The sequence below is a fragment of the Athene noctua genome, chromosome 12, assembly GCF_965140245.1.
Source record: "Athene noctua chromosome 12, bAthNoc1.hap1.1, whole genome shotgun sequence".
Taxonomy (NCBI): Eukaryota; Metazoa; Chordata; class Aves; order Strigiformes; family Strigidae; genus Athene; species Athene noctua.
Genome location: NC_134048.1, coordinates 12,731,670 through 12,750,634, shown reverse-complemented (window position 1 = coordinate 12,750,634; position 18,965 = coordinate 12,731,670). Strand labels below are relative to the sequence as shown.

The 18,965-nt window shown below is 40.7% G+C and overlaps 1 protein-coding gene across 1 annotated transcript in view; it reads right to left on the bottom strand.

Moving 5' to 3' along the window:
- UBTD2 (ubiquitin domain containing 2) overlaps window positions 1–18,965 on the bottom strand; it is a 57,553-nt gene that overhangs the window by 13,498 nt on the left and 25,090 nt on the right. The window contains exon 2 of the mRNA XM_074915885.1: window positions 13,842–14,078. Within this exon, the coding sequence (XP_074771986.1) occupies window positions 13,842–14,078 (237 nt within the window). The remainder of the gene's footprint in view (window positions 1–13,841; window positions 14,079–18,965) is intronic.

Genomic DNA, 18,965 nt, shown 5'->3' with positions numbered 1-18,965 from the left:
AGAAGTCCCTTGTTGTTTTAACCTTTTCAAGATATAATATCACAGGGCATGTTAGCACTAAGGACAAAAAAATCAATTTCTTAGAAATTCGTATTTTTCCCCTTACTGGCAAATCTGAATTTCATCAGATGAAGCTGGTGTCTGTCACATGCTTTCATCAAGCTCCCGTGCACCCTTATCAGCCTGTTAAGTGCTGAAGATATTTAGGGGTTTTCTCCTTCATTTCCAGAGGTGAATCTGTTCTGTAACACACTCACTGAAGCCCGGTAATGACCTAAAGTTACCATCCCAAGGTATTTATTGAAAGAGGTTGTGGAAGATTTAAAAGTACTAAAATACCTCCTTTTAGCTTACTATGAGGCTAGTGAGTACTGCCCAGGCTCTCTGTAATACACCCCAGGTAGGACTTGCCCCAGCCATTACCTGTCCCTAAAAAGTTGTGCTAGGGAGAAGCCTTCTCCTGCAACTCACATGCTTCAGACCATAACTATCTTGCCTTGGTCTTGGAGAAAATTACCATTTTCCTATTATTTAAATACCTGAAGTCAGACCAGAGAAAGATGACAAATGTCATAGCCACTGTCATCTGGAGATTGTGGAAGAGGAGCTGGATGCATCCATGGGCAAGGAGCAAGTGACACCCCCAAAGTCTGGTTGAGCTCTTCATTTATGGAACTGAGGCACTCTGAAGGACACCAATTCCTTCAGGAACACCAATTTTAGGGCTAAATGCTCTATGTCAATTACAGAAGCAAGCAATACCATCTCTGAATATCACCTTTTCACACAGAAGGCAGCATCTAGGGACTCTTACTGGCTTATACTGAAATTTTCAATGAGGAATACATTTTAAACACTTCATATTTCTTTTTCTCATTTTACTAGCAGACAGCAAGGCAGACGAAGCAGATATTCAGTTTCACTGCTGCGAGTGGCCAATGATGGAATAAATGTCCACTCCTGTGAAGTATCTAATAAACTAGACATCATGTCCTGACCACTATCAGATACCAGAGGAGTATTATTCACTTAAAACAGACATCCCCCCGTCTGGAAGATCTGAAACACGCAGATCAACAAGCAGTCTGTAGCTTCTTATATGAAGAGTTTGAGATGTTTTGTCATGAGTCCGGGTTTATTTTGAGCATTTAATGGCCATCGCATAGAGTCAGTCTTGGTTTGTTTTGGGGTGGCTTTTTTTTTTTTCCCTTCCCTTTAAAGAAGTTAGCTGTACTTTCCTGGTCACACATTAATGGTTAAAAAAATGCAGTTCTGAAAACAGTGTTGTACAGTTGTCCTCACCACACCAGAAAAGGCAAATTGAAACCAAAGAGAGGAAACAGACAGGGATATGCTACCAGGGGAAGAGAACTAAGAAGAGTCCAAGCAATTATTTTGATGAAGCTCCTCAAAATACCTTTCAAAAAACAAAAGCAGAAATTAAAAATATTTAAGGAAAACAACTGCAGGATGTAGCCATAAGTGGGTTTTTATTTGAAGGGCTGGTAGTTTCTAACCTGCACTTAGGTATATAAATATTTCAGCCAGCCACAACTGCTTTACATCCTGATGATTTGATTCAACATTCCATTTAAAGACAACATGGAAATCCAGTGTCCCTCAGAAAGGATGTTGTGCATCTATTTTAGAAATATTAATCACAGCAGAAATGATGGAAAGCAGCATCTTAATTGTAGCTCCGGACTGAAGAGGCTTTTGAGAAAATAGACTATTTCAAGGTTAGGAGTCTGGTGAAGCACAACAGCGTAATGTGTCCTTCACTAGCTCCGACACGTTGCACCTAGGATGGCAGAGAGAGCTTGTACCATTCCTATGGAAAACACCTGACATGTGAGCCAGAAGCCGCAGAATCAAACACGTCCCAGTGCCTCAACCACTAATGAAGGCTATAAAGGGGTAAGAAAATTAAAGCAACTGCCAAATATGGATGGGTCTTCTCACCATCTCCCACAGTAGCCCTTTGCTTTAAAGCAGCACAAGGTAAATTTTACATAGTGAATACATGTACTTAACTCCTCAGTGTCTGGGTACTGGCCCAAGCATGTTAGCTTTAAGGGAACAGGAGGAAAGAGTAACTGATCCCACATAATGATTTGGAATTTTCAAGAGGACAGAAAATAAAATTAAAACAACAGAAAGGGGTGCACCATTAGAATAAAAGCACCTCCAATAGTGATACACTAACCCAATTCCAACAATTATCTTTAATTGCCTCATTGATTAGCTACTGTGATTTTCCCTTCTCTATTCACAAATCTCTGTGCTCAGCTTTCCACCACATGCTATGCACAGCGGTTGCAATGCAGAAAACACAAATATTGGCCAAACATTAGCCTGGCTGTTATTTGCTTCCTTGAGAACAAGAGAAACACCAACCCCATGGAGCACCACCTGGTAGGTGCTGCAGGCGCAGCCTTCTCACACGGAATCTGCCAATTACGAAAGAATTTATTGGCATTTCTCACATTTTTAGTCAAGGAATCTCTTGAACAGCTCACTTTTACAAGAAGCTAATTTTCTAATGAAAAAACACCATAAACCCCACAGTTTTAATTTAGCCACAAATGGTGACAGCTTAGCAATGGATGAGACTCCGAGCATCTCTACCTCTCACTTCTAACCACACCCCAGTGGAGCACCTTTCTCCTAGGATGCAGGGGCCACACCCCAGGGCCCTTCAGAAACCTGGAATCACATCCAGCCCAGGGAATGGAAATGAACCACCCATTTAATGGCGCTGTTAAAAATCGCTTTGTTACAGAGTAGATGAGAACTCCTCTTCAGTGCATGGCACTTTAAAATCATTGCTGGTTTACAGCCTTCTCTTTCTAAAATGCACACAAGCACTGGAAAGTAAAGGCCCTTCATAAATGGTCCCTTCCCATCACTTTTGAGGCTGTGGATGCACAGATGTTTTTCTGAACAGCAAAACCATCCTAGCAGTTGCCCAACTCGCAGCTCCTGCTTGCTCCTGCTGCTGCGATACCCATCGAGTCATCCTGCTGTAGGTGCTTGCAGCTGTCTTATAAACTGGGCAGGGGAACTGATGAATATCAAAAGCAACCCAATGTTGTGGCAAAGGACATTTTAGTCCTAGAGATGTTCACTGACCCTGCTCACCACACTGCAGCCCCATGGAGAAATGTAGAGGGGGAACAAGGAGGTTGTGTAAAGGGAAGCTGCCAATGCTTATCTTGCTCTGATGCTTAAAACATTCAGGGTCCACAGCCCTGGTGAGCACTAGGAAGCCAACTCGACTTCACCAAACATTCTGCTTTCTTCCATGCTGTGCCTCATACCTGAAAGAAATGCTGAACACACCCACACGCTCCAAAGTCTCTAGTTCTCAGTACTTGCCCTGCCAGGACACACACTCTCCTCTTCCAGAGTGCCAACAGCTCTAAAGAAGGGACTTGGCAAAGCACGAGCTCCATCCTGCTGTACAGCATTGCCTCCCTGCTCCCTTGCATCCCTCCTGACTCCAGCAAAAACAATCCGAGGAATTACACCAAATGAAAGAAATCAGCAACAGCTAGCTTTGCTATTTAGGAAAGCTTTTACACCATTTCGCATAAAAACAAGGGTTTCTCTTCCTCAGTTTATTTTGTGCTTTACAGGCACCTTCACAGTGCTTTCCATGGGTCCTTTTAAAGAAAAAACTGGAGCAAAAATAAGACAAAACATAGCTGAAGAGCAAAAACAACTGGCTGTGAGACTCGAGGTCAATGCAGAATGGGGTTATTCACATTTACTCCCTGCCTCTCTCCCCTAGAAGACTTTCAAAGGGAAAACAGTGATAGTACTCAAGAGCATAAGCATTCACAACTCCACTTAAACGTAAAAATCAAATCAAAGGTTTCTCCAAAGCTTTCAGCTCCCAGCTCTGAAGTGGTTACTATGAAAGAAGGTGTTTCTACTGCACTACAGTCTATAAATTAATGCTGCAAACTTGCCCTTTTTCAGTGTGAAGGTAAACAAATTGATTGCTTTAAGCATCCAGAAACTGAAATAACGTACTGTATTTTCAGCCAAGAAAAGCTGTTTTCTCACTCATATTTATAAATTGAGTATCTCCTCCCTGAAGTTCCAGTTTAAAAAGAAAAATGCAGCTAAAGCTGCCAATTGTGCAACAGTCATGTGATGAGGCTTTAGAGACTTGACAGCGCTGTTAAACCAAATGACAACAAAAAGTGGTAAAAGAGAATGAGAAACAAGGCTTTAGAAAAGGTTTACACATTTTACAGTTTGCATCTACATTTTGAATCCTCAGTTCCTTTTCCAAAGGACAGTAAAAGCTGAAATAACTGGTGTAATAATTGGCTTTTGTCTTTTTACATTTCACATGGATTAAAAGCAAAAATGAAAATTCTATTTCTTTTATCAGACAACTTGCTAGACTTACTAAGCATCTGGCCAGTCTTCAACTGTGACAACTACAGAGCAAAGGCACCTTCCTTGATTTGACTGTAACATTTAAGGGCTTTGTACACGCAGCAGGGCAGCAGAGCATCTGCCCTTCCCCAGCACTGTGTGCACATGTGCCTCCCTGGAAAAAGACATCTCCCAAGAGCAACAAGCCATCTTTCCAGGCATGTCATCTCAATAACCGACAGAGAAAATACTGAGAATCACAGAGGCAAGAGATGGCAGAGGAGGAGGAGCTGCCACTCTGGTGGCTGCCTCCAGGAAGCAGGTTGTAACAGGTTGAATTTGATGTCTGAGCAGGGAGCACACAACCTGGAGGCCACTGGTTGAAGATCCCTAATTTAGATGGAGTCTTCTAACAAAAAAGCAATTGCCGTGCCTGAGCAGAAGTGAAAGAGCTAGAGCATTTCAGAGATTTCTCATCAGCAGGAGGTACCTTCTGAGGACAGAGTGCAGAAGGGGCATGCACAAAGTTGCTCCATAAAATGGATTCTGAAGATGAGTTGCTCTCCCACACCCCTTTGCAGAAGCCCAGAGCAGGTGCCCATCCAGCAGCTGGATGGTAGCATTTCTTTACACATTTGTTACGTCCTTGCATCACGTCTGTGCTTCAGAGCAATGCAATGATGAGACTCCAACACCCAGAGTGGTCAAAACTTGAGAGACGCACCACCGAAACTGGGACCACAGCTCTCACATGGGCAGGCAACCTTCTTCCAGAGTATCTATCAGTGCTGTGCACACATGGAGGCAGGAGGATACTAAAACAGTCTGGGTGCAGTCTTGTAAAAGCTAGACTCAATGCATTTCCTAACTATTTTAGCAAAGATAAACCTAAGGAGGGAACTTGACGTCAACAACTTTTAAAAATAGACCCTGATGTGTAGAGTAAGCACTCTCCTCATGCACACTTGTGCCCTCAGCGCTAACAGCAGCTAGCCTGGTTCCTTGCAAAGCACCAGCAATTTTCAGGTTTTAATCCCTTACTTTTGTTATTTTTTAAACTGAATTGAAAACAAAACAGAAAAACTTCCCCTTAAACTAAGAACTGCTTTCTGCTGAGCATAGTAAAAAACCCCCACCACAACCAGAAACAAAAAGCAAAAAACTAGTAGCCACAGCTGTAAATTTTATGGTATTCACTACAAAAATATTTTAGAGTTTCCTTAACTTTTACAGCCTGCACGCTCATCTCGGTACTACTGCTGATCATATTGACAGATACGCTTTGATAGTCAGACCTCCCAGAGCTTTCATAACTCTGCTGAAATCTAAAATTAGACAGCCACAGTCACTAAAATACCATTCACTATCCTTTTAAAGAGACATTAGAGTAACCTGATAGAGCATTCTATATCTACATACAAAACCACACTGTTCAACATTTCACGTGTGCAATGTAATACATTACAGAAAAAAATATTTTGCCAATGACAATTAAAGTCTCTTCAGACAAATGACCTACTGAGAAAGCAATTCCTACAGCCTTAACCCCTCAGCAAAGGCCAAACAATGGATACAGTAGCTTGCAGGCAAGGGTGGGAGAAAAAACACAGGGATCTTTTGGCTTAATAGGCAGCAGTTTACACAAGCAGATTCAATTAAAATGCTAAAGATGCCACAATGAAATTTACTGTACAGATTCTCTCAACCACAGATTCATCAATGCAACAGTTAAGTCCAATACAGCCATCACACAAAAAGCACTGCAAAAATTAAGAGTACCATTTTTTGAGCTACCTATTTTAAGGGAGACATACATTAAATGGTCAGTGTTAAACACCTACTATATCATTTTGCTGTAGGTATTTTCAAATTATTGTACAAATTTAAAGACTAACTGAGAGCCTGTCAACTACCTTCCACTGATTCCTTTCCCATCGATGTCTGGCATCATAATCACTTTTAGCAATCACTGTTTTGGGAGCCTGGAAAATGAGTGTACGAGATGAATACACAGGGTCTGTTGCCGAAACTCATTTATAGTAGCATCCCACTACTGGCATTAACATGCAGCAATTCTTGGTTGTTAATAAAGATCAGGCATCTGATATGAGCAGCCTTAACATTCACAAAGGAGCAAGGTTTGGCAGGTATTCCCATTTAATAGGTAAAACCACCAGAGCAGATGTTTTTTCTAAAAGGTGATGCACAAAGCCTGTAACAGAATAAAATTTATACCTAATCATTTGAATTAGAGACCATGCTCCAACCTGACTTTGAAAAAATAAATCCAATTTCACTCCTGAATGATACAAAGAAACCCTTCTCCGATATAGGATCTGGCTTTAATGCAAACCAGTTTATATGCTTGTGATATATAATACCTTTTATTAAATTAATACAAAGTGGCACAGCCACTAACAGCTGATACAGCCTTAAAGGACTGCTGTCATTCCTGTGATAACTTTCCCTCTCCAGGACAAAGAACTATCTGGTTCCTTTTCAATAAAAGCACTGAATGTTATTTTCATCCTTAGTTACTGTTTCTACAAAAATAAGCTACCGTAATCACTTCTCTCCCCTTCCTCACTCAGGTCATATTCAACCTCAGGTGGTTTTGTTGTGCAAAGGAGGGTCTGTACACTCTTCTCTCCCCTTATATAAGCAAGGATAAGGCTGGTTGGGATGACTAACTACATTGATGGCATATACTGCTCAGCTTTTCCATCATTATTGTGTTCCTCAGCTCTGTAAGAAAGAAGAAAATGGTATTTTGCTCATGGTTTGCCTCTACCATCAGTACAGACTGTGTTGTCCATCCACTCTCAAATACTGGGGACAAGTGCTTGAGGCAAATCCTGTATTTCTTCCACCAGCATGATCTTGCTGTATAAACTTTTCATAAAACTACTGCAGAAAAGAGGTTAGAACAAGGCAAAACCTGCCAGCCTGAAATTTCCCCAAACATCAGGATAATCTTAGTAAGGATGGAAACAAGGTAATACCATCTAGTGAACAAAGTTAATAAAACACCATCCTAACGAAGGTAACATAGGAACAGTCCATCAGCACTAGGCAGCAATAAAGCACATTGATGCCACCATCAATAATCTGTATGCCTGTCCAACACATCTTTGTGCCTGAGCAGAGACACAGCTTTCATTTCCAAAAAACCTTCAATAAATTCTTCTGCGTTACTTCAAGACCAGTGAGAGAAGGTAAAATACCAGCTGCAGCAGGGAGCAGTTTTCCAACGCTCCCAGTGATTTACCTGAGCAGTATAAAAACCTCCTTGGGACTTCTCGCACAATAAATGCAATAAACGCTAAAAGCAACACTGACATCTTGCCAAACACACCCGTGCTATAGGCTGCTCTCTCATTTACCCAAAATTATACTATTTCAGCAGCTTTAGCCATCACCCTCTCTCCCCTCGACCTTGCGCTCCCAAGGTCTTGAGCAACAGTGTGAAATCCTTCACGTACAAACAAAAATGGAGTTTTCAACATAGCAGAGGGTAACTTTGAGTACAACTAGTAAGTGACCACAAAACTACTAAAAAAAAAAACCACCCAAAGCTGACTCCTAAGGAGCACGTGCATCCTGCCAGTCTATGGAAGCAGAGTGCTGTACTGAGAGGCAGGTGAGTGCAAAAGGACAGCAGGTACGTGGTACATGAAGTGATGTAACGTCTCCATTCAGACAGCAACAGCCTCCAAAACCCCAGTGCACAGAGGGGAGGCAGTGCACAGAGGGTGCAGGACTGCAGGCGCAGACATTAAAAGCTGCTCTTTAGTGCAGGGAAACATCAGGCCCAAAGGCAGCAAAGTATCACAATACAATGAATAGTTACAACTCAACAGGGAAGAAAGAATTTTGCTGGAATTAGGAATTTGTGTTTGGACTGGGGTGGGGTAAACAGCAGAGGTGAAGCATGCTTTCCCTCTTTCTCACTGCTGTTGGCTTTGGGTTTTCTTGGTTCATGGTTATTTGGTGTTTGGGGTTTTTTTATGGTTTTCTGTTGAACATTTCACCCAAAGGAGAAAAAAAATACTCTATTCATGGCGAGAACATTTCCGTAATTTTACCTACTTTTCCCCAGCATTTAAGTTAAATACTCACATGCCCACTTTTCATGATCTCAAGTGTTACACACAGTAAATGTGACAGTTCTGCTTGCACACAAAGAGCCAGCACTGCAAGACTGCTCACTGAAAAAGCATGCTGCGAGCTACAGGAGCTGTATTTTAAGGCAAAGAGAAGTTGACTGCTTCTGAGCACAAAGCCACTGCTTAACAGAGAGGCCCATTTATTGTTCAAACAGCATTAAAGAATTTAAATGCAATATACTGGTAACTATGCCACAGCGGATTAAGTGTCCATCCTGAAATTTAAAAACTCCACTTAACCCCAGACAGATTCCAATTAATACTAACTACTTTAAGGACAAGTTCAGCTCAACATTAACATTTGGTGCAGACCCTAATAAAATACTACACACTCCAACACTTCCTTTTTGATAGCTGAGAAGTATGTAAAATCGTTCTTCATTAAATTTAAATGGACTCATTAATAAAATATTGAGGATGTGCTACTTTAAGACATCAGAAAAAGAAAAAAAGTATAAATTGGTGATAACGTTATTTCTATTTTTAAATACATCCCACTGAGGCACCCAAGATAGATGAGAAGTGCTAAGCCCATCCCACAAGCTTGCTTATTTATTTAATACTTCTTATGTGCTATTTTTAACTGCAGAAGGCAGCAAAAGGCATCCATTAGAAAAATTACATTGGTGAGAGTCTTCCTCACAGAGGTTACACAAGTGAGATATCTGATTGAATGCAGTGTTAAGAAATGTGTTTTTCCTCCATTTCCTATAGGTTGTTGAAATAAAAAAGCAATTTTATTTTTGCAGCATCAGCTAGGCCAGAATCTGTATCTGCAAACCTCTGTCAGTCCTTACTCCCCAGTCCCCTCTTCCCACTCCACCACTTCCCACAACGTTTAATTTTGTAAGTAATACAGGGTCTGAATGCATACACAACATGCTTACCACACAGGGACAGTTAAAATGCAGATGTATGGGTTTGGGTTTTTTAAGCCTCAGTTGTGCACATAGAAAACAAATGAGGAAATGCCATAGTCTCATAGTATTGCATTATTTTGCAAAAAACCTCTTCCTTCGGGAAAGGAAAAAAATAGTTTAAAATTTTCCATTTTTTCAACAGAGTTGGTGAGCTAGGAAATCAAAGGAAAAATGTCCCATTTTTGTCTGTCCCATCACAAATACAAGTTTTCATGTACAAAAAAGCCAAAGCTACAGTCAACTTACTTAGGAAAAAAAAAGATCTTCACTTGATTTCTTCATGTCATCTTCCTAGACGGTTGCTTTCTTTAGGGAAATACAGTGTTTTAATGCACAGCATGAGCAGTAAATTTGCCCTTTTCCTCCCATTTGAAGAAACAAAGCCTGAACTCCTAGGAGGCACTCCAGCACCCTCAAGCAGTTTCTAGCAGGGTTTCTGGTGGACCAGAAGACAAAATTGCACATAGACATTTAGATGTTATTTCAGGAGGCTCTGCAAGCATTTTGATTCTCATTCTAATTTTGCAACAGAAGACACAGCCTGAACTGGATATGTATTTGCTGCCCAGCCGGATAAACAGCTACAGACAAAAGAAAGGGTACAAAAGATAAGTTTCAGAGGTGACACAGGTCCTCTGCCACGTTCCAGGTTCCCGTGCAGAGCCCAGGGCAGGGTGGAGGTCAGACCAAGCTGTGCAGGCCATGGCACTGCTCAGCAGTTACAAGGGCAAATCTAGACAGTGGTGTAAGTCAGGTAAGCGCAAGACTGGATAGTTGATACATATGCAGCAGCTGGATTTCTTAACAGCTGTTTTCCCTTCTTTCTAAATTTTGCACAAAGCAAGTTTTTTGTAAACAAGAACATGGAGGTTTTTGATGTCACTCAGAACAAGGACAGTTTGTTTGTTCTACCTGCCTGAAGAAAAGCTCAGTTTGCTGAGAGTAAGCGTTACTGAGCCCATAAATGGAAGGCTTTTATTCATAATCTATTCTTACATGGCATTAATAATGCTTAATGACTAAGAAATACTTGAATTTCTAAAAGAAGTAGCTTTCTCCGTAGTGCAAAGGTCACATTGCACTGAGAACCATGCAAGCAGATTATACATGAAGAGTGTCATCAACAGAAAGTTAAATAAAAAGCAAGTAACACAATTTTGTGGGTACAAAAATCACTCCTAAGCTCAAGAACCTGGATAAATATTCAAAACATTCTCTGTATTTGGAATCCAGCCTCAAGCCAGGCCTGGCTTGGGCAACAGAGCCTCTGATTCAAGTTTGATTCCTCAATTATTTCTGAAATATTCTGAATATTCTGCATGTGGGCCTTAAAGCAGACTACAGTCTGCCAGTAGTAGGCAGGCCCCCAAGAAAATTGTCTGCTGAAAAGCCAAATTTAAGAGTTCACATACTTCTTCCCCCTTAAGTATTACATTCAATGACATTAAACGGCTAATTTCCAGGGCACAGCATCCATCCTACATTCCTCAGGCTGCCCAAAGAGAAGAAATGAGAGTTATTTGCCCAGTTTCAGATTTTTACTTGCAACCAAAACCCCCTGGGACTTAAAGCCTGAAACACACTTATGAAGTCTAAGCTTAATAAGCAATTATTCAAGAAACTAAGAAACACTATTTTCAAAATTTGGGAGTGTTGAAACTATACGTCACACATCCTCTCTTCTCATAAGCAAGGAACATGGACACACAAACAACTCCATCTCAGAACCCAAAGGCAGGCTTAAAACTTCCAGGGAGGCTTAAATTGCTTAGACTTTCCTATTTGAATAAAATCCTCCTCCGCAATTACAAGTTGTTATGCCACTAACGAGAGGAAGCAGAGACCTAACATGTCAAGCAGCTTCTTTGCATGACTTGATGCCATATATTTAACATTTCCCCTGGAAGTGCTGTTCATATGTACACTTGTACAAGATTTAAACTGCATACATAATCTGATGCCATCAAAATAACTCATTACCAGGGCCTTGTCAAATTCCATAATCATATTATACAAATAATATCCCTCTCACTGCAAAAGCATGCTCATGATTCAAATTTTCATTTACTAAATTAATTACGTTTCTATCAGTCTACTGTGTATGGTCACAAGCAGACTCAGACCCTCACTGCAAAGAGTGAACATTGACACACTAAGAGACAAATCTTTAGGCTAAGCTGAAGTCTGATCTGGAGAGCAACTCCAAGTAGTAAGAGGCCATAGTGGAAGGTAATCTGTATTTGTTAAGCTTATACCATATATAACACTGAGTTTTTCTGACCACTGCTACTTTTATTTTCACAACTAAGCAAAACAATGCAGGGACCACCTTAGGTCTGCAAATACTCAAATTCTGAGATATTATTTCCATTTATCTGAATGGTGACTTAAAATGACCAGTAACTTCAGTTATCCATTTTACCAGACCCCTCTAACCTACACAATTCCCTCCAGCTCACAAGCTGCCTAAATGCCAGTTTCTTCTGGGACATTTTTAGCAATGTAGATGTTTTGGAGGACAAAAACCCAGCAACAGTCTATCTTCAATTTATCTGAATTGATAAATTCAGGAGACTATTCTGTTGTTTGCTGGACACAGAATAAATAGAATATGCTATTTAAAATACTGTATTGATACATAAAATCAATCAGCCTGGTAGGTAATTTAGGATTTCCAGATTCTGACCAGTTTTATGAACTAGTGCAAGGAAGGATAAACATGGTAAGACAAACACAGGCAGAAAAGAGGTCTTCTCATATGAGTTCCATGCTAGACAACTTGACTCCTTCCTCTCTCTTTTAGAAACATTAGCTTATAGTAGGGAAAATATTTTTCTCTCTCCAATGGATTGGGCTTAGAATGTATACAGACCTTCAACAGGTGTGTTGAAGAGGAGACCTGAGATTTCCTTGACATTGGCAGGTTCTGAAAATAATTGACAAATTCCTCTTTAAAACTAAGCTACCACAGAAACTATTTCCATATGCATAACCATCCTTGACAAAAACTCCCTCATTATCAGTCAAACCAGCAAAACACAAACCTCCTTGAAAACAAACAACAATCTGGAGGACCACAATAGACTGTCCATGAATTATGGAAAAGCCAGGTTGTGTTGCAGCACTGGAAGTTTCCACCTTGAAGCAACATTTCAGACACCAACTGCTCAAAAGAAGTGGGGAAAACAACACATTAAGCCAGAACTACTAGTAATGTTTCACACTTTTGTATGGGAAAAGACAGACAGATCCCCAAATCCACTCCTTCCAAACTAGATACATCATCAGCTGTGACTTCTTAAGGAACCTTAGCTCCTAAACACCAATAAAAGAAAATGAAGAAAAATAAAAAAGCAGCATGAGAGTCAATCTCATGAAGACTAGTTACCCTGGAAAGCAATGTATGCGATCTTCCAAATCATCCTTTTTCTCCTCCCAGGAGACCCTAGTCAGCACATATATAGTGTCTTTTATTTGGTGCAAGCCTCTTCATGCCCCTTCTGGAACAGAGGATACTAAGCACAGCCTAACCAAAACACATGCCTGCTTCAGTTTCATGCTTTTTGTTATGGGTTGGTGGGTGATTTTTATTTTTTTTTTTTGGGGGGGGGGAGATTTTTGGTTTGGTGGGGTTTTTTTTGGTGAGGGTTGTTTTGTTTGTTTTAGGTTACTGAAGCTACAAATCCATTCAATTACTTTTTTTTTTTAATGGACAACTTGAACTGTATTTCTATTAGGAATACAGGGAAGTAATTAATTTCAGAAGTGTGGAGTGAGGGAGAACAGAGTTTAAAAAAAACAGAATTCAGAACAGAGTGAAGGGGAAAGCACCTGAAATAAATGCTACAGTTTATCTCATACAAGATCTTACAGCAGATTGCCAGCAACAAGTTTTTGGCAAAGTCTTTCATACTCTTCAGAAAAGAAACTTTAAAAACCCCCAACAATTCAAGCACTAAAGAAACCTGTAAAATCGGGGGAGAAAAAAAAAAATCTACTCCCTTAAAAAGCGAGGCTGGAAAGAAACTTGAGAAAATTGTGCCTTCAAGCATCCAGGTGTTTCAAGAGATTACAGAAAGTCACAAGTGTTGCCTAGAGAGATCAGACACTTAAACTGTGCATTACACCATGTACCAGATTATACATTCAAATTTAGGTAACTACAGAAAGGTAGCTTTTCTTGGTCCCTCTACATACTAACATGATTTTGCTTTGAAACACCAATTAGAAAGACGTGCATACTGAAATACAGGTGTTTTAAACTATTGCATACATGGCTAAATTAGTTTTCAGGTTAAAAACTCATTTGCCTTAACCTACTGTTACACTTCTCATGGGCCACATCCATCTTAGATGAACCTACCATGTGGTAGTGTTATGTTTGCACCATCAATGATTGCTTGTGCCAGTTCATGATCATTGCTCTCGAAAGCATGTGCAGCAGCCTTGAGGGCATCCCAAATCTCCTTGCGACCTTCGAAAGCTGGTGCTGTGTCCCAAAATTCGTCTCTCTTACTGCGCAACTGTCCATCAGTCATGGGGTAATCACTTTTCCATTTCGGTTTCTCTTTTTTCAAGGGCTGATTACGACCAAGAGCAACTGTAGAGGAGAAAGAGGAAAGGAAATTTAAAAAAGGTAACAGCACAAAATTACTGAAGTGCCCTTTGGTTATTCTGTTTAGGATCCATGGAGCTGAAGTTTACTTTGGGGCAATCCTGATACTTTTCTTCCATCTCCTCCAAGGAAGCACCTCCCTTCCCCCAGGGCTCTAAGTTTTACCTCTTACCAAAATTGAGGGGCTGCTTCCTGCTTGCTCATTTTACCTGCACCCCTGAGCACCGCACAACTGCTCCCCAAGCTCCCCGGTGACACTGCATCCCTCTGCCTGTGCACTGTGTGCCTGGCTGGGAGGCTCACACCCAACACAGACATCTTCCAAAGGCTGTAGCTGTGATACAGCGAGATGCCTATTACCCCAACATGAGGGTGCAGCGAGACCACACTGCATCTAGATACCCACTCTACATTGCTAGCAACACACTCCGCTCAATAAACGTGATACTCTGTTAATACAAGCGTTTTAAGAGGCTAAAGATTTTTTTTTTCATCATCTCCTTTTAAACAGTTTTAATTCAGAGTAAGTATATGTAGAAAGGCAAATAAGATGCACAAATGCTAGAACTGTCAGAGACAGAAATCCCTGAAGAATAATCCAGGAATCCATCAAGCTTTAAAAAGTGGTTACCTCATTCACAATAAACACAAAAGCATTTGTTTCATTTTAACTACAGCTATTTTTGTGTAATAGCCAGTTAAGATAATAACACAGGTATAATGTTGGTGGATTAAAACTACCTGCTCACTTGAAATTATAGCATTGCTAAGACCATGCTAACCCCTTCTCTTCCATTTGTGCGAGGGGGTTATTTCAACTTCCAGGGGGAGGAAAAGCAAAGAGAAAGGAACAAACTTCAGTGCAGACCAGGAAAAATTTCTCCCTACGAGAGTTAACACCCTATTTCCTTCAACCCCCTCCTGACAGCCTCTGCAATGGGACCCTGAGAGGATGAGAGCAGTGACAAACCACAAAAACAGTTCTCACCACGCCTCAGTACCACAAAACCCTGAATACATGCTTTAAATGTCTCCAGAGGAAATGAAGTGTCCTTCAAAAGTTAAACTAAATTTAAGTGTGTTTGCAGCTGAAAATAAGCAACCTCTTCACGGGACAGGTCATAGAAACTGGGTGATGAGTAATGAAGGCTTTTGCAAAACAGGTAAACTACACAGGACTGAAGTCAATTAGAGATCCCATCACACATGATGCTGGAGAGCCACGCTCTCCTACGCTCTCCATGAAGAGCCCGTGCCGCCCCAAGTGAGCAGAGAAACCCCAGCTGCCATCAGTCCAGGGAAGCACGAAGAGATGCAGTCTGTCACCCCACACCCATGTTACCAAGGCTGAAATCTCTTACAAGAATGAGACACCACAGCTGCTGTGATATCAAAGCCTGCGGAGCAAAACTGCTGCTTATCAGGTGCTCCTGGCTAGTCTGCAAGGATGGCAGAGAACCAGGACAAATATTTAGTATTCTCTATCCCATGTACATCCTTAGAGATAATAAGAAACATTTCCTTTCTCCAGACCCTCTTATTTTTCTGACAGAAAGTTTACAATAGCTGACAAAAAAACTTGTACTGCTCCTCAATCTTAGTATAGAGCTCAGAGAAATAGTGTAATGTCTAAATATTCTTCATAGTTCTTAGTCTAGACTCACACTGTATCTCTACAGTTAACTACAAACCATATTTATGGCAAAGAGCATGTGTGGGGGTGAGGGAATGACTAAGAATAAATGTCCATATATCAGAAATACTTATTTTAAGTAAGCTGTAACGTTTTGAAAAAAAACAGTATTTAATTCAAATATTCTCTCTCCCTCCTTGATTTTTTTTCTGCCACAGATGCACTCAATTGTTTTGAAAACAGCACTTGACACCAAACATTGGGTCTCAGGGTTGACCATCACTGCCTGGTGTGGCAGCAACAGGTTTTAAGGAGACCAAAACACATACACAAGGCTTCAACTCACGCCCTTATACAATCTGACTTTATACGACCGAAAAACTACCTACTTCAATTCATAACTCAGAATGACATTCACATTTAAAAAGCTGAAACTTAAGTCTTTGAAAATAGGATATTTGAAAGCACTCCTGATAGTAAGGTGACACTGCCAATATGTGAAAGCCTGAACCTTCTTCAGATTAAAAATACTGTAGCAGAGGATATATTTGCATGGAAACAAAGTCAGATCATAATTAAAAGTAGCAAATGACAATTGCATGGCACACACACAATGACTCCAGCTGTTATTCTGTATCCCATGCAGAAACTAACAATAATAAACTTCTGAATCCTTTCAAGTGACCACAAACGTTTATTGCTTTTTGTTTCCATGGACTGCTTCCATGAGATTGCTTCCATTTGCTTTTCAAAGAAGTGCTGACCATTTAACAGATTTCAGAACAGCAAACCCAAGTGTTTACAAAACACCAAGTTTCCTGGCAAAGCACAGCCTTTACTAGTCCAAGTCTCAGCTGAGTACACGCAAGCTGGGAGTAGATGATAGTCCAGCCTAGAACAATGGTGAAGGAGGCAGACCAGACAAGATGGACTGCATACATTAAGCAGTTTATGAAATTGTAAAAACGTGGTAAAACACTTAAACAATGAATTGCTTCCTTATTAAGGCTCAGCAGTCAGAGCATGAAAATTTCAGACAGACTGACTGTACAGGACACTGTAAGAAATTCGGGTCAGTGGGCATCTTTTCTTCCATTCTACTTCGACTAACATCTGTTTGCCTGTACATTCAATGAGTGCTAGTTTATCCCACAGGGTCCTCTTCTCCTCCCCAAATATTAATTATGGAAGTGGGTTAAAGCACTTCCCCGCAGTCCCTGAGCACGGTGGTGTTTCCTGCACACAGCCCTGCCTGCCATCCAGCACCATCACAGAAACTGCCATTTCTCTCCCTCACTTCCCCCTTTGCCCAAGACAGCATCCAAATATATTGCTCTTCACTAGGCAAGAATAGCCGGGGAGAGACTATAGAGACGGAGATCCTAACAGTCTTAAATAACTTCTCCCTGGAGATACAGTCCTTTCCACACAGACAGCAGTGATGATAAACCTAGCGATAAATTCTTTTTTTCAAGTTGGAAGGAAGGATGGTGGAAGAAAGTGACTCTACAAATACCTCTAAAGCCAAATGCACTCTAACAAGCCATCCATCCCAGTACTCAGCCTTTAAACACAACTTGGCTTCACAAGCCAGTATTTAAAAAGGTCTTTAGCATGTTTACCATTTATTAGAAGTGCTTCAAGAATCCCTTAAAAGCTTTATGCCCCCACGAAGAAGTATTCATATCTCTCTAGCTGTGTAGATAGATGGAGCAAAGGGACACAAAAAACTTGAAACATTTAAAAAACTTAATGTGTGGAAAGGCTTCAATCTCCCACTTTTCACCTCATGTTTTAGATACTAGAGAGAAACAGCTACATGAATTTCTACAGTCAATGTTTTGGACCACATCAAAACATTTTTCCCTTTTCTGTAATAAGGCTGATAGAGATTAGTCAGAATAGACAATGAAACAAACATCAGCAGTCTGAAACATTTTGTCAGGTATTTACAGTGTCAGTTTTCTATTCCTCACTTTGGAAGTAAACTAGTCCTCAAAAGAAAATGTTGACTTCAATTAAGACCATGCACATCAGAGGCACAACCAGCTTGCAAGATCTGGAAAAAAAGTAACACTCACATTAATTTTTCATCTTGCATCACTTCAACATAAGAAATTATTAATATCCTGCTTGAAAATATGAATAGTTTTATAAATGCCAAAAAGGCATGTTCTTTCTGAAGCAATACTGAAAGTTGCCCATCTCAATAGATGGCAATGGTTGATATTTTTGGCAAGAGATTAATTCAGAATGAAATCTGAAGCCCATTAACAGTCTACTTTTCAAAAAGGAAAAGATCGGCACATTAGTGACACTTCAAAATAATTTAGGCTGGTTTTGCTCCAATAGCTCACAGATATTCAGGTGGTGCTGTGCATCCCAAAGAGGGGTAAGAAGTTGCTGACAACCTCCAGGACCTTGCTTAAGAGCAGCCTTTCTCAGGGAGAAGGCCATTATGTGGCATTACAAAGGATTTTCCTAGGCTGGTCAGAGGGGTTACTGTGAAGAGATTACAGATGGTCTTTATCCTCCCGGATACTGGACCTGTTCTAGCCAGAGTTGACTTAAAGATGCCACCTACACTGTTTCTCTCCCTTCCAGTCCAAATTACACCTCCTATTTGTGTGGTACACAGAGCACAAACTCCAAACATCATTTCTAGGACTTGCTAAGGTCCATTCAGATTAGCAGCATCAGAAGCAATAGCTAAGAAAGTAAGAAGTCCTGATAATTACTAGCTGCATAATGAACTTTCTAGGGGTCAGCATGCTTAAAAGAAGAAATCCAAACCTATCTAGTTAGGCACTCCAGAACACAGCACAAGGCTGGAACAGGAGAGGGAAGAAGAATGGAGTGCACCGGAGAAGCAGGCAAGGAGAGAGGCAAGTCTCATCTGAACTCAGTGTCCACTCATCTGGCATGTCTGCCACACGGGTGTCCCCAAACATGCAAAATCCAAGCACTACTCAAGCCCCCTTCCCTAGTCAAGCATTCCTTATTAGACCGTTTAATAACTGAAAGTGACCTAAAAATAGCGGCAGACAAGCAGTTGGCTGTTTCTGTCCCATTAGTAGCGTTTGGCAGCATAGAATGTTTTCCCTTCACAGGTAGGGGAGCACCCTGGGATCCTCAAGGTAATGACTAATGTCCCTCCCACCCTTAGCTCCTGGCAAACTACAAAGTCTTATTTTTCAGAAGGAAATATGTATTTCTTCAGTCCTTACAGACTATTTTAT